Source organism: Pagrus pagrus, assembly GCF_965226575.1.
Source record: "Pagrus pagrus genome assembly, chromosome: 2".
Classification (NCBI taxonomy): domain Eukaryota; kingdom Metazoa; phylum Chordata; class Actinopteri; order Spariformes; family Sparidae; genus Pagrus; species Pagrus pagrus.
In genome coordinates, this window is record NC_140186.1 from 36,816,346 (window position 1) to 36,833,324 (window position 16,979).

Sequence of the window (16,979 nt, forward strand, 5' to 3'; positions counted from 1 at the left end):
TCCATCATCTCTCTCTCCCCCTCTCCATTTCAATCTCTCTTTCTCTCTCTGTATGCTTCCATCTTTCTTGGAAACATAGGTGATGCTGAACAGTCCCAAACTGATTGAAGAGGAGAAGGCCAAAATGGCTACGAAGGAAAAAGCTTTGAAAGAAAAAGAAGGAAAGAAGCCTTCAAATAAAACTAACAATACGGTGAATGGGACCGGTGGAACACCCATACATGTCAACACTTTGCAGGTAAACACAATCAGTTAAATGAACCAGTATTTCTGTCGCACACATTAGTCAAATAATGCATCACATGCATCCCTGAAGAGACTATAATTATCAGTGTAAATAATATACACTCCTATTTGAGAAAACTATTTGAGATATTTAAACACACAGAATTATTCCTCTCGGATTTTTGCACAAATTTGTTTAAATCCATATCAATATATAAACCCATATGACTATTGAAAGAAGTATAAAGCGAAATCAAACATACAACAAACAAACAAAATACAAACAGGTTAGAAGAAATTGTGAAGAGCTTGGACAGCACAAAATCCATTACATTCATTGAATTCCTTTAGATGAAAATGGTAGTGTATTGTAAAAGTTGTAAAAGTTTTAACGTGAAAAGTTTCACGTTAAAACCTGTTAACATATTGTAAGAACATGAAAAGTTTCACGTTATAACGTGATAATTTATATAGTAAGAATGTGATCATTTATATTGTAAGAACGCGAAAAGTTTATTTTTCAAAAGTTAATACTGCTATGATGTCTCATGTACAGTATTTATTTAAGTTCTACTTCATGCTTGGGTTGAGACAGGGCGAGAATTTGCTGTTATTGAGCACAGTGGATGACACTTAACGATAAGTATGTCTACAGTAAGGAGGATTTAAAAATGTGTGAGGCTGTACCTCCCTCTGCAGGTAGTGTAATTTGTCATTGATCAGCTGGAGGCACCATGGATACAAGCTACACAACTACTGACAGTCCTATCTTTCTACATGGAGTTTGACTTTGATAGTGATCAATAATCAATAAAGATGATGACAACAACTTTGTTTGACTGTATATGAGCAAAATGTTCTATTTAACTGGAGAATGAGGAGCGCTGTGGTGTGTCTCTGTGTGCATGATATGATGTGCAGATCTAAGATCGCTGATCCGGCAGGCCAGGGCATAAGAACTGTCATTCCCATTAATAAGGGATGGAGCGTGGGTGGGTGAAATAATTCATCTTTATTAAGAGCCTTTAATAATAATCCTTCATAATTTTAATAAAGTCTTGTAATATAGGCAGTTAAGTCTGTAAACATTTTCTTGTTTTATTTTTCTTGCAGGGAAAAAAATCCATAACAAAACTTATTTCTGACTAAAGTCATGGTGGCTTACATATGATACATCAAACCTTAATTGAATGTTGGTTCTTTCGACATCATACACCTTCCTCCAGGTGACACAGCCAGGGCAGATCAGGCCTCAGTGTGTGTCCAGATGGCTAGCTACTTATGACTCCATGGCTTTCCTCTTTTAAGCCACAGCCAGCTTGAACCCCTCTCTGCTGCATCGGTTATATTGTGGATGGCTCTACTCTTCCTCTTCCTCAATGCCCAAAAGTCTGAAGGCTCTGGCTAAAGAATGGGCTATGAATCCCCTGCATCCAACCTCCACAGGGCAACACGTGCTCTCCATCTAGCCTGCTAACAATTGCTGGCCAGTCTGCTTCCTGAACAGCCTTCTCTGCCCTCTACTTAATGCCAGTCCTCACTTGAATCCCTCCTTTAGCCACCTTGGATCATTTGAGTCCCTGTACTAAACCACTTCTCTGGCTCTTGTTACCTTGAATTTGTCCTCAAGGGCAGGTGCAGTTTGTTGTGATGTCTGTAGATTTTAATGCTTCTCAGGCATTATCTGATTTTAATGCTGCTCAGGCACACCTTAGGCTGATCTGGCAGCCTCCTCTCTGAGGTCTTGACTATTGAGATTGGGACTGCATAGATGAGGAGGGGCCACATGATTATGGGAAGAATGCCGTGCTCATTCACTCAAGCTCTGAACTTCCCAGATAGGCCAGACTTGTCCATTAGCATCAGCCAGCCATCCAACCTGACCAAAAGACCTTGCCTGGCTTCTTGGTGATGGTTGAACTTGTCCTCAACCTTCCCCACCATAGACCTTGATTTGGCTGGATTAAAGCACATCCAGGCCCATTACACTAGTTTTTGAGCCCCTGCAGAATCCGCTGGCAGCCTGGAACAGATTCCACTGTGAGGGTATCCATGAATGCCCTGATGGGTGGCTGCCATTGATCGGATTTTGTTCTGAGCACTGTGCAGCAGACTTGATGAGCAGGTTCATGACTAGAAGGAAAAGTGTCACAGACATAGTGCACCCTGTGCTTTTCCACCTTGTGTCGGCTTGATGTAATTGCTCCTGAAGAGACCCTCATCCTGAAGTTGGTGTAGTAATCAGCAATGAGGCCTCTGACTCTGCTGGGGATGTGATGTCCATCAGCTTGTGCACAAACTTGTGTGGGATGGAGTTGCAAGGTCAAGCCACAAAAAAGAAGGTTGGCCTTGTTCTCTCTGACCTCCATGATTAGCTGTGTCAACACACCTGTGTGCTCCAGACAGCCTGGCATCCCTGAAAGGCCTCACCTTCTGGACTGATGTGTCAATGAAGGTGTTCTTGGATAGGTAGGTGCACAGCCAATTGGGGATGGTGCTGAAGAAGAGTTTTGCCTTGACACTTAGCAGGGAGATGTGTATCTAATCTATCTGTAAGTTTTTTTTCCTTCTGGAAACAGCAGGAGTCTGGAAAAGATCTATACGAGGTGCCGCTTTGGCCAGGAGCGGAGCTTGCCCTTGCGTTATGGACAACCTCTCTGCTTTCCTGACAGAGCGGCAGCTCTGTCATGTTGAACTGCACACCCATTTCCGGGGAGCCTATTAGGATGTTGCACTGTCCCAACTACTGTTCTTTTTCATGGTAGCTGTAAGTGCGCTTCAGACTTTAGTTTATGTCTTCCTTTGAGCAGGCCAGCTTCCTACCTCACCTCTGCCCCAGCAAGTCGTTGGTGAACTTGGCGATAAAGGCTGCATGTTTTTGGGCCCTTTTGCTGCACCACCTCTGATGCCACTTTGCTTGGTGAAGGACGCTGATCTTCTTTCATTGGATGCACATCAGCTGGGTCAGGCCAATGCATTCTCCTTCTCCTGCTTTCTTGTATAATAATAATAATAACTTTATTTTTAAAGCACTTTTCATACATTAAAAATGTAGCACAAAGTGCTTTACATGTTTTAAAAACAACCCTCATCCCCCCCTACCCCACCCAAGGCCCCAACCCCAGCACATATAAACGTACACACATGCACACACACACACACACACACACACACAAATAAAAATGATCTTAAAAACATGTGGCTGAACACAGAGGAGCCAAGTCAGGAAGCGCTGTCACAGGAGGCCGTCTGCACCAGGGGCCGCCCACAGCCCAGGCCAGGACACCTCCACTCGGGCGCCCACCCAGCTACAGGCCAGCGAGGGCCCCACAGCAGCGCGGCTAAGCACTGTCATAGGCCCCCCACCAAGCCCAGATGATTTTCGCCACGAGACAGAGACATCCCAGACACGGCCGAAAGCAGCCCCCAGAGCAGACAGCCCCCACCGAGGAAACACTGGAGATATTGAATAAGAGCATAAAAGAACTAGAGACAATAAAAACATAAAACATCAAACATAAAACTACCTAAAAACTACATAAAACTATATGGAATAAGAAAGTTAAATAAATAAAACACTAAAAGTAGCTCAAATCAGCTCTGCTATAAGAATAAATAAGTGAGTAAACAGTAAAAGTAACTAAATAAATAAATAAATAAAAGTAAATAAATAGCGAGGACTAAAATATAAATTGGCTAAGAGAATAAAACATTAGTTAAAAGCCAGGTTAAATAGGTGGGTCTTGAGCCTGCTTTTAAAAATATTAACATTCTCTGCGGCCCTCAGGTCCTCCGGCAGGCTATTCCACAGACGGGGGCCGTAGTGCTGGAAAGCTGCCTCACCGTACGTTCGTGTTCTAGCTTTAGAGATTATCAAAAGGCCAGTGCCGGAGGATCTCAGGGTCCGCGAGGGTTCATATGGTAAAAGCAGTTCTGAAAGATAAGAAGGTCCCAAACCCCTAAGACATTTAAAAACCATCAAAAGGACCTTAAAATCGATCCTAAAACACACAGGGAGCCAATGCAGTGATTTTAAAACCGGTGTAATATGAGCCCGCCTTCTGGTCTTCGTCAGAACACGTGCTGCTGAGTTCTGTAAAAGTTGTAGACTTAAGATGTTTCTTTTTGGAAGACCAGAAAGCAGGGCATTACAGTAGTCAATACGGCTGGAAATAAAAGCATGCATTAGCGTCTCTGTGTTAGCACGGGAGAGAAGGGGGCGGACTCTGGCTAAGTTTTTTAAATGATAAAATCCTGTTTTTGTAACCTGTTTAATGTGTGGAATAAAATTGAGCTCAGAGTCGAAGATGACGCCCAGATTCTTTACCTGATTGGATGGAGTTAAAGATATTGTTTGCAGTTTTCATAAAAGTTTCTCTCCCTGGGCCTTAGGATGGATAATTAAAACCTCAGTCTTGCTCTGGTTGAGCTGTAAAAAATTTTCTGCCATCCAGGATTTGATGTCTAAGATACATTTAAAAAGGGCATCAATAGGCCCTGTGTCATCAGGAGACATAGATATGTACAGTTGTGTGTCATCCGCATAGCTATGGAAATTGACACCATGCCTCCTGATGACATTTCCCAGTGGGAGCATGTATAGGTTAAAAAGTACGGGGCCTAAAATTGAGCCTTGGGGCACACCACATTTAATTTCATGTATCCTTGAGGAGCATGTGTCCAAACTTACCAGATAATTTCTATCCCTGAGATAAGAACTAAACCATTGAAGGGCAGTACCAGAGACACCAACAAGATGTTTTAGTCTGTTTAAAAGAATTGGGTGATCTACCGTATCAAAAGCAGCACTTAGGTCAAGAAGCACAAGGACTGTAAGTTTGTTTAAGTCCAAGTTGCACCTAAGATCATTGACGATCTTCAATAGTGCTGTCTCGGTACTGTGGTTTGTTCTAAATCCAGATTGGAATTTCTCAAAGATAGAACGACTATTTAAAAAATCATTCAACTGAATAAAAACAAGTTTTTCTAAAATTTTGCTTAAAAATGGTAAGTTGGACACTGGTCTGTAGTTATTAAGAACATCCGGGTCCAAATTGTTTTTCTTCAGAAGCGGCCTCACTACTGCCATTTTAAGGGCAGCAGGGAAAGTGCCCGTCTGAAGGGAACAATTCACAATATTCAAGAGCTCAACTTCAAAGGATCCATAAAACGTTTTAAAAAGTGATGTTGGAATTGGGTCTAAAAGGCAGGTTGTTGGTTTTACTTGGGAGAAAACTCTACCAAGCATCTCAGCTTCAACCAGAACAAAACTGTCCAGTGTTTCCTCGGGTAAAAGCAAGCTTTCTAATGTATTAAGAACAGTATTTTGACTCGATAAAATAGAAGATCTTATAAAATCAGTTTTACCCCTGAAGTGGTCTGCAAAGTCCTCGCAAAGGGAGTCTGTAGGAGTGTGTTGATGTCTGTTAAAAACAGGGTTGATTAACAGATCAATAGTATTAAAGAGTATTTTTGGATTATTTTTATGATATTTTTATGATTATTTTTATGATTTTTATGTACTGAGACTTCAATGCATTTATCTCCTGTCTGATGTTGTAGATCCTGACCACTCTTTGGTTCTTGGAGTAAGGTGTTCTGGAGCCTTCTCCTCTACTACAAACCATACATCTGCAATGCTGACAATGACTGATGTGATGGCTTGTAGCTTTGTCTCAGCCCCCTTCCTTCACTGTTGCCTCCAGAATTTGCTTGACCTCTTCAACAAACTGATTCCGTAGTGAGGTCTTGTTGACTGCTAAACCCATGAATGGAAGCAGGTTCCATATGACTATGATTCATTTTTTTTTAGTTCAGCTAACCATAGTTGATAGTTAAAAGTTGTGGAACTAAAAAGCTGTAGACAAGACTGAACCCATTTGATGAATGTTTATTTATACAGCAAAATGTCATGACTGACAATGTCAGAATTCATTGCTCAAAATAATAAGGGAACACTTAATTGTCACAGTATAACACCAAGTCAGTTAAACTTCAGGGATATCAATCTGTCCATTTAGGAAGCAGAAGTGATTTTGAATTAATTTCACCTGCTTTGGTGCAAATTAAACTGACAACAGGTTCAATGGATAGGCAAAAGCAAGACAACCCCCAAAAAGGGCATGGGCAATGGACAATTTCTCTCTCCTTATCCACCCTGACTGATTCTTCTCTAGTTTTGTGTTCTGCTAGTTTCCTTGTCAGTACTAGTAGCATGAGGCAGTAACCCTAACCCAGTCAGGTCTCAAGAAGGTTTGCTGTATCTCCCGGCAAAGTCCTAAGAGCATGGAGGAGATACTCGGAGACCAGAGCCATTGTCAGAGCGATTGTCAGACCTTACGCTGGAGCAGTGGGCCCTGGATTCCTCCTGGTGCCGGATAATGCCCAGCCTCATGTGGCCAGAGTGTGTAGGCAGTCGCTGGATGGCGAAGGCATTGATACTATTGACTGGCCTGCTCTAAATGCAATTGAGTATCTATTTTGTATCGGTGCATCCAACGCCCCCAAGTACTGCCACAGAGTGTCCAGGAGCTCACTGATGCCCTGATCCAGGTCTGGGAGCTGATCCCCCAGGATACCATCTGTCGACTCATCAGGAGCATGCCCAGACATTTTTTGGGAGTGCGTACTGGCACGTGGGGGCTATACACAATACTGAGTCACATAATGAGTTGCCATGATAAAATTCATGCAAGTTGGATCAGCCTGTGTTTTCAGTTTTTTATTTTGACTTTCAGTGTTATTTTGAATCCAGCCTTCAATTGGTTGATCATTTTTCATTGAGCATTGCCACGTCACTTAGTTCTCAACCAATTATACAATGTACATCAGTCAAGATTTTCTACTTGAATAATCGTTCATCATCATCATCTGATGTGTATTTAAAGTGTTCCCTTAATGTTTTTGAGCAGTGTACTTTATTCAGTCTCTCTGTCTTTTAACAGGTGGTAGAAACCCGTTGTAAGAAAGTTTGCACCTCCAAGTCGGACCTTCGCTCCAATGATTTCAGCATTGTGGGATCTTTACCTCGAGACTTTGAACTATCCAACTTTGACTGTTATGGCAAACCAGTTGAAGTGACAGGGCCCCTGAAGTCCCAGAACAAAGCCAACAAGAAACCCCCACCTCCAAAACCTGTCATACCTGCTGCTGCTAAACGCGTTGACCTCTATGCAAGAGCCCTGTTCCCCTTCTCCTTCCTATTCTTTAATGTTGTCTACTGGTCTGTCTATCTGTAAAAGCTAAAGAAAAGGGTGAAAATAAAGTTGTTTGTATCCTGTCATTTGCCACCATACTAATATTGCATAACATGGCAAATTCATGTACTGAAATATACAGTATACTGGTAAAATCCAGATTTCTAACATTTCAGAGCCATGTTTTCAGAGCTGCAGAGACTGCTGGGGTCCCTGGGCGTAAGTGTATATCCAAAACAACAAAACCTAGAGGTTGTTGGCTTGAGTCCCCTTTAATACTATGTAGGCACCGCATGTATGTCTCTGTCTGATACAGGACATTGTGCTTAATGTAAATTAAACCTTTCTGTGTTTGCCCCAGTACCCCTACGCTGTGCATTAGACGATCAATGCTTTATATTAATATCACTGGTAACACTTCATGTTACATGTGTAGAATTCCAAAATGGCCTATCACAACTGGATAAGACATTAAAAATACATATAAGACTATACACAGGATAAAACAATTGTAACTCAATTCAATAAATCATTACAAACATAATTTGTATGACATTTCATCATTCTGACTTTCACATTAACAGTTTGATTGGAGAAATGTTATTTGCATTACAGTTTTCATTTTATAATGGCATATTCTCATTTTTGTATTAATGAGAGGGAATATAGTATAACAAAAAAACAATTCTGTTAAAACTGAGAAAATGCTTTGTTGTCAAAAAGGAAAGGAGGATTTTCTGAAGAATATGTGTGGGATATCTGCAACTGCTGGCATCACACTCAGTGAACGTATTCTCCATTTACCTCCATTGTACATTTTTGGTTAATAAAGCTTAGTATTTTTAAGCTGGAAGTTCAAATGAGGTACTAATATTGTAATGACAAAAGACGTAATATATTTTAAAGGGTTACATGCTGCTATTCCGACATGCCGCTATTTAGACAGTGAACTCTAATTGTCGGAATAGCGGCATTAAAGTTATTTTTCAAGAGTCCCACTATTTCGACATTGTTTTTTGTCATTGTCGGAGACATGTCGGAATAGCGGCATGTCTAAATAGAGACATGTCGGAATAGCGGGATGTCGGAATAGCGGGCGGACCCCATTTTAAAGAACAGAAAAGGTACAAAATGGTGTAGACGCTAGGTGTCCATTAAGAGCATGTTTTACATTTGAATGTTTTTTTTTTAAGAAGAATTTCTTGGATTAGTTTTATAGTAAAAGTTGAAAACAGCATCAAACTTTAAAAGTTCAAAAAGCAGACCATAAATTGTCTTAAAAAGCTGAAAATCTTAAAATTTGAACGTTTCATTATGTGTACAGTGGTAGAACTTGAAAGTAGATCAAAGCCAGGGGATTTAATAATACTATAGTACAGAGAGAAGGAACGAGAGAATAAGTGAAAGAATGGAGAAGAAGAGGATGATGAGGGAGAAGACTACAAAATGGATGAAGAGAGAAGAGATTTGAAGTAAGAGGAGCAGAGAGACAAGGCAGGGTTGATTGAAGGCAAACTGTGTGTGTGTGTGTGTGTGTGTGTGTGTGTGTGAGTGTGTGAGAGAGAGAGAGAGAGAGAGAGCCAGACAGACAGACAGCCAGGTGTGTGTGTCTGTGAGAGAATGACAGAAAGAACACACAATGAGAGACAGACCGTGTCAGAGAGAGAGTTTAAACCTGAAACAGATCAGCACAAATTGTACACAAATCATATGACTGAAATTAGAAATAAAAGCTATAATAGTAGTAGTACAGTAGCATTAGTAGTAGTAGCAATGTTGGTGGTAGTAGTAGTAAAAGCATTCACTCTTAGTAAAAGCTATAGTATTACCAGTAATAGTAGTAGTAATACTACCAGTAGGACTACCAACACAGCATAAATAGCACTAGCTGTGTTGCTGAGCTCAGTTAATTTAATAGAAAACAAACTGCTGCTACTACCGCTGCTATTGCACAGATTTGTCACGCCATGAGTAACAGGAGAAGTTGTTGAACGTCTTGTTGTAGATTTTGTTTTTGTAGAGTCAAAAATGAGGGAGTGACAGCAAATTAACTGGTGCCAACTGCTTTGCTCCAGAAAATGTATGCTCAAAATTACATTGGATCTTATGAGGGAGTTGGCTGGAGTGCTTGTGCTTGACAACCTAGACAGCCAAAGTATAAGTCCTATTTCTCAAATAAGCAAATCAGCTTAAAAAAGACAAGATTTCCTACATTTTAGGTTTAAATTGTGTATGAGAAGTGAAAATTGTAGAAAGTACAAAGGAAAAAGAATAACTGAAGGCAGGAAGAGAGAAGAGTTCAGTGTGTGTAGTGTCACAGGTGCTGTCACTCACTGCAAGTTTCATATGTTAAAGTCTTGTGACTTGGTCAAAAGTTTGAATGGAGTTTCTAGATGAATGTATTAATAAGTATTTAAGTTTTGAAAATGCTGTGAAAAAGTATGAAAATGTGGGATATTTGAACATTATTCCCCAGTTCGTTTTAATGGTGAAAAATCAAGGAAAATGTTGAATATTTTGGAAATTATGAAATATATAAAAATTCTGACTGATAGCAGGAATGTCCTTCTTGAACTCAACATTTTGATGTTTGAATGAAGTTTCAACGTTGAAAAATGTGGAAGGAGTTAGGTGCCCAAATACATTGCAGAATAAAAATAAAAACATGTGTAGAAGAAGATATGTTGTGAATGCATCCAGCATTCACAACGATAAAACATTTGAAGAACATACGGTGTGAATGCTGAAGCCAATAAAGACGCCTGTCATCCAAGTGAATGATCACCAGTCACCGATAGACAATCAGCACAAGGGACCGCAACAGCTGTATCATTGCACGTTTCATGGACCCTTGCTAAAGCTAAGAGGCCATTCACTGCTGCTAAGTTGATTAAAAAGTGTGCAGTTGATATGGCTGGCAAAGCTATTGAAGCAGGTGCCGACAGGCAACCAGAGGACAAAAAGTTTTATGAACGCTATCAAGAGCCAGCACTGCAAAATTTTTCACTGTGAATTCACAATAGATAATTGGATAAGTTTTGCATGACTTTCACGGTAAGGATTACAGCAATATACTGTGAAATGTACTCACAGCAATTTACTTTAATTTCACATCTGTGATATTACGATGCATTGTTGTAAAAGCCAGTCAATGAAGTCAATGTTAGCCCAATGGCATATTTATTAACAAATAAATATTTTTCAACATACAGCAAATTCAAGAATTCAAGAAATTCAACTTCCTAGTCATAAACTTTCCAAAGCCATCTTAAAATGCAGAGACATTTGGCAGAAACTTGCGATTCAACTACCTGTGTCACAATTCAACTATTCAACTAGCTGTGTCACAATAACAGTAAGAGGATGGGAATGAGGCCTACATGGCAAGGTAAGAGAGGAAGGGAGAGAGCGATGAAGGGATGTCGTGAAGGGGTCAGGCGCTCCTCTCAGTCTCAAACATAATGAGTCCACACGCAACAGCGTTGTGCAAAAATCTTGTAGTGCAAAGTTGTCTTAAAAAAGCACAAAAAGAACTACTCAAAACTGAGCCTGACAACTGCTGATGCAAAAAAAACAAACTATGATGCCCACTCAAAGTCAATGAGTTTCCTCAAAAGGGTGCTCACATGAGGGTTCATTGTTGTCCGCTTCTTGGTCTTTGAGCCTCTTTCAGGATTGATGCCCAGGAAGCACCTGTTAATAAGCAAAGATAGTTTCAGTTTAAAATAGACTTATATATTGCAGGCAGCATTTATCAAGGTGTTCACCTGTGCTTTTTCCCATATCAAACCCTAATAGACTTATAATCCAAACTTGTTGGACCTTCCTCTCACCATAAAATTATTTTTAGCCATTTTTAGCCAGGGTGCCTCAGTTTAGGTTTGCCTGAGGCAAAGTGGTTGATTTTCTACTATGAGGGGCCGTATCAACGTGCGCCGCCACTGAAATGCGTCTTCACGCAACTGGCCAGTTGGTAAATTAAACCAAACCCTGTTGAAAGTATGACAAACACGTCCTTTTCAATAAAGGGTCTGAGAGCATTTTGTTCTGCTTTTAAAGAAAATTTGCGCTCTACTTCATTCAATACATTCGCATTTCACAATAGATGTTTTGAAATCACATAGCCTGCCCCAAAACCAAATAAACAGCTGTGATTGGACCGGTAGGTATTTGTTGGACCATTGTCAGCGTAACATGTGTAGATACCCAGACTGATCTGCAGAGCGAAATTGAATATGAGTTCACGAGATCAGGATGGTCTCACCAGGCTAGCCTCAGGTACCTCCTTTGTCAGCATTTTAGACCTTGTAGGAGATACACTAATAATAAATGTAATTTATTAATCACTGGCGATTAATAAAACACTCGTTAATGGGGCACCACCTCCGATGTTTTGTCTATTTGAATAATCCGGAAGTAATTAATCAAATCCGACTAAACAAGTTTAACTTGTATCAATTCTAATCAATTTCAAATCAATTTATTCAATCTCATAAATGAATTAGTGAATTCTACACAGATCCATCAGTTCTCCACATTAAAAAGAAACCTGCACATACAACGACATACGGTTAAATAGGTTTATTTACTATAAAATGGAATAAATGAAATAGCAATTTATATGAACAACAAAAGTTAACAGACAATGTGGAGACTATTAGGGATGGGTACCGAAATTCGGTGCTTTTTTGGTACCGACCGAATTGGGCCCGAAGTACCGAGTATCGATTCACGTGAAGTCAATCGGTACCACATTTCGGTACCGAAACGCCCGTTTGTTTTTTTGTTTTTTACACTTGAACGCACCTTCACGTCTTGCGTCCGGCCGCGGTAAGCGTGATTTCGTCAGTGGCAGCTTGTTAATCAGTGAGCATGGCAGACCGCAAGCGCTCGAAAGTTTGGCTCCATTTTTCAAAATTGATGCAGACAGTGCACGCTGCAATATTTGTAATGCCAAGTGCAAAGCCAGCCATGGCAATACCACAAACCTACGGAAGCACTTGGTCAAGCACAAAATTCTCCTTAAGGCGGACGAGTGCACCATTTTCGGAAGCCTGAAAACGCAGGCTGCTACGACTCGCCCACCAGCTACCATCAGCACGCCTACAGTCGCCGCAGCAGCAGCAGCCGGCGGTTCGTCTACTGCAGCCAACATCGAGGGAGAAGAATTGCCGTCAAAAATCGACAACGACGACAACGATTCAATTACCGATGCATCATCAAGTTCGTCGGCTCCAGGTAGGCTAAATAATGAGCTAAAGTGTTCCCGCCAACCGCCATTTTGATTGGCATTTGTTGTTATAATCGGCTCGGTTCCACTTAACGTTAAAGTTACACTCTGATGTTGATTTACAGGTCCCTCTGGCCTACTCTCAACCCACCCTTCAGTTAGGGTGAGAGCTGCAACGGTGACTCCGTTCACGAAGGCTAAGGAGGCTTCCTTGCCTCGCTGTAGAGCAGAGGAGTGTCACAGAGCTGTGACCGCATTTGTGGTCAAAGGGATGTTACCCTTCACCACAGTGGACACCCCATGGTTTAGGTAATTTATTTAATTGTATAAATGAGTGATTATGTGTGTGATAGGGCTAGCTAATGACTAAGTAGTTACTGTTGATATTTTATTATCATGATTATTACTTTTATTATTATTTTTTCGTCAGGGAGATGACAAGGGCTCTCAATCCAAAATGCAACCCCCCTAACAGAAATGAACTTTGCAACACACTAATACCAGCTTGGTACAGTGTTGAAAAAAGTAACGTGGAGGAGGAGCTGAGAGCAGTTGACCATGTTGCAGTGACTGCTGACCTGTGGAGTAGTGTAGCTCAAGACCACTACATCACAGTCACTGTTCACTATGCAGTGGAGGCTGAGCTGAGGGAGAAAGTCCTCCATACAAGAGCAGTCTATGTCTCCCAGACAGGGCCAGCTGTAGCAGAAGAAATAGACAGCATGCTAGATGACTTTGAAGTGAAGACCAAAGTGGTAGCTGTTACAGTTGACAATGCTGCCAACATGGATGTTGCGGTCAAGAAAATGAACGTGTTGAAGATGAGGTGTTTTGCACACACCCTGAACATTGCAGCCCAAAAACTGTACAGTGTGAAAAACATTGCCAGTTGGTCAGGGAGGATACGGGCTGTTGTTGTGTGGCTTAGAAGAAATAGCCTTGCCAAACCTGTCCTCAAAGAAAAGCAGAAACTGCTAGGTAGGTAGAAGGTAAATAAAAGAAAAAATAAAAGTCATAGGATGGTAATATCTTTACTATTTTAGATATGCAAATTATTTTATCTGTACTTTTCTTACAACTACATTTCACTAGGGCAAAACTCTATGTCTCATGTTTTTGTCTTCTTTTAGGCCTTGATGAGCACTCCCTCATACTGGATGTGAGAACTAGATGGAACAGCCTCTTCCTGATGGTAGAGCGGTTCATTGAACAGTACCCTGCCATCCAGGCTGCTGCAAGGGACCCACGCATAAAGAAGGCCATGGACAGAGACAGGTATTGATCTAAAACAGTCAACAGTAAAGAGATAACAAATATTAAATTACAATTATTCTGCTTACAAAAAACATATATATATATATATACTTTGTATTTTGCTCCTAGGTTAGAGAGGGTGTCAGATGATGACATAAGCAAGTGTGAGGACTTTGTGGACGCCATGAAGGTCCTATACACATCCACACTTGCAGTCTCCTCTGACAAGAGCGCCACAGCAGGGCAGATCCTCCCCATCCTGGACAAACTGAGGGCCAAGTTCAAGGTGACAGAGGAAGACTCTGCATTCAAGAGAGCCATCAAAGAGAAGGTCTGGGCTGACCTGTCTTGCCGCTACACGGTATGTAGTTACAAGTCAACTGACTGTTCATTTAGTAAATTATTCACTTAATGATACGATACAACTATTCACATTTAAAATGGATCACCAAAATCATTTTATGCTCTTGTATAGGAGGAGACAAATAAAGAGCTCAGAGAGTTCCTCGAGGAGGCTACAGCGCTAGATCCCCGCTTCAAAATCCGGGTTCATGATGAGGCTGTGTGGGCCCGGCTAGAAAATGCAGCTGTGGCACTAAGTGGAAACAAGGTTTGTTAATCTGGGTCATAAAGTAGACTTATGTGTTCTGTTCTATTACAAACATATTGTTTTAATTACTTGTTGTTTATGCCATATTTTAAAGGGCGGAGTGGTGACCCAGCAGGAGGAGGAGAGAGAAAGAAATGTGCTGCAGGAGGAAGATGATGAGTCTGAAGGAGAAGAGGAGGTAGCACCACCTGTAAAAAGAAAGAAGCTGTCAGCACTTGGTCAGCTCTTTGAAGATGAGGACCAGGCCCTGCTACTGCAGACTGAGGCGGATGTCAGTGCTCTCTCAGTGACTGACAGGGCCAAGAAAGAGCTGCAGATCTACAGGAGCTTTCCAGCTGTCCTCAGCTCCATCAATCCCCTCCTGTGGTGGTGGCAAAAGTCTGACCAAATGCCAATGCTGGCTAGTTTGGCAAAAAAATATCTTTGTGTACAGGCATCCTCCACTCCTTCAGAAAGAGTATTCTCCACAGCTGGGGACACAGTCAGTGTTGAACGGGCTCGGCTCTTACCTGACAAGGTGGACATGCTCATGTTCCTGAAAAAGAACTGCTAAAGTGTGTTGAGTCTGTCTACTCGTATGGTTCTTGATTGAGTTGTTTGTTTGTTTGTTATAGGTTCTAATGTAAAAAAAAAAAGTACAGTATACAGTAATTTATTTTGAATTTATTTATTTTTTAAATTACTTACTTTCTCACACACATTTTTGTCAAGTTCTTCCACATGTTATTGTGACGGCCCATGTCAGTGTCTGTGCTACCTGCCTGTGCTGTCTGCCTGTGTGTTTCCCTTCCCCCCTGCAGTAGCTGTAGTTCGAGGCGGAGCCTGGGATTCGGGAACACCTGCCGCCGTGATTCCCGGTTTATAAAGGAGGGCTATTCAGTCTGCTCTGGTCTCTCTCCCGGCCACTAGCTGGAAGCTCGGCCCGAGCCACTTTTGTGTTTCCTTTTACTTTTGTTCTGGTTATGGTTCAGTTCACACTTGTTTCTTACTTTGTAAATAAAAAATGTTTATTATTGATCCTCCGTCCTCCGTTTGACTGTTTTGTTGTGGTCACTGAGCCGGGCCATAACAATTGGGGGCTCGTCCGGCCGAAGAAACTTGATTGTGGGGTAATGTTGCTCCTGTGGGGATTGATTGGTTTTCCTCTTTGTTTGGGAAGCGCTTTGTTTGATGTTCGCGCGTAGACCGGTGTGACGTCATTCTGGGGATTCCAGGTGGGATTCCCCGTGGGAACGCTCGTACGTGAGGATCGTAGGAGGAGAGGAAATGTTTTGGGCTGATTGAGTGGTTGCGATGAACGTGTGACAGAGAGTTTTGTGTAGAAGGGGACAGGAGAAGTTGCGTGTTGGCCTCTTTTTTGTAATCAGTGTGATGTGACTCCCCGGCAGGTTAAGCGCGCTTCCCCTTTGGGATTTGCGGTGTTACTGTAGTGTGGGGTGAAAGTGGTTGGAGCGATTGTCTCGGGAGCACGTCCATAGTGCTGACGGGTTGCCGGCTTGCTGGTCGCTTAGTCACACTAATGGTAGAGAGTGCGTAAGTACCCGCCATCAGTATCCCCTGAAGACTAGGGTTGAGTTTACTTAGAAATGGATAGGCAGTTAGCGGGGTGTCCATCCGCTGAGATTCTGGTGACTGTACTGTCTGTTATGGGTTGAGGTCATAATCGTATCTTTTAGTTTTCCTTGGTGATTCTGTTTTTTGCGCGTCTGTTAGTATGGCAGGCGTAGAGGATTTTGTGAGGGCTCCCTCAGTGGAGTTTGTGGAACAGTGCACAAAGGAACAGTTGTTGAAACTGGCAGAACACTATAACATATATGTCTCGGATAAAAGGTTGAAAGAAAATGTGAAAGCAATTGTGATGGCAAATTTGTGTGACCTGGGTGTTTTGAAGTCCACTGTGCCACTTGATGAGAGAAAGGCTGCGATGAGTGTCAGTGCGCAGGATGCAGGCTCACATTTAACGTTTGAACAACAAAAGGAGTTGCTGACATTAAGATTCCAGTTGGAAAAGGAAAAGGAACTGGAATTGGAGCAGGTGAGGCGCAAAGCTGATTTAGAGAAGACTGTGGCACTGGAAAAATTAAGACAGCACACTGAGTTGGCTAGACTGGACTTGGAGACTCAGAGGATGACTCTCATCAAGGAGGGCAGATTGCCTGGTGGTCGCGGTGGTGACTCAGGTGATATTTTGAGTAGTGTGCGCTTAGTCCCTAAGTTTAATGAAAGAGATGTGGACACGTTTTTTGCCTTGTTTGAGCGTGTAGCCGACGCCAGAGCTTGGAGTGACGCGGACAGGATTGTGCTGTTACAGTGTGTGCTGACGGGGCGCGCACAGGAAGCATTTTCCTCACTGCCTGCGCCTGACAGTGGTGACTACTTAAAGGTTAAAACTGCGATTTTGAAAAGTTATGAGCTCGTTCCCGAGGCGTATAGACAGCGGTTTCGGAGCTGGAGGAAAGGGGAT

The 16,979-nt window shown here is 41.9% G+C and overlaps 1 protein-coding gene across 1 annotated transcript in view; it reads left to right on the top strand.

The window, feature by feature from the left end:
* LOC311265262 (glycine receptor subunit beta-like) overlaps positions 1-7,507 on the top strand; it is a 264,340-nt gene extending 256,833 nt beyond the window's left edge. The window contains exons 10-11 of the mRNA XM_084366739.1: positions 80-238; positions 7,170-7,507. Coding sequence (XP_084222865.1) covers positions 80-238; positions 7,170-7,463 — 453 coding nt within the window. The 3' untranslated portion in view covers positions 7,464-7,507. The remainder of the gene's footprint in view (positions 1-79; positions 239-7,169) is intronic.
* The last annotated feature ends 9,472 nt before the right edge of the window (positions 7,508-16,979 follow it).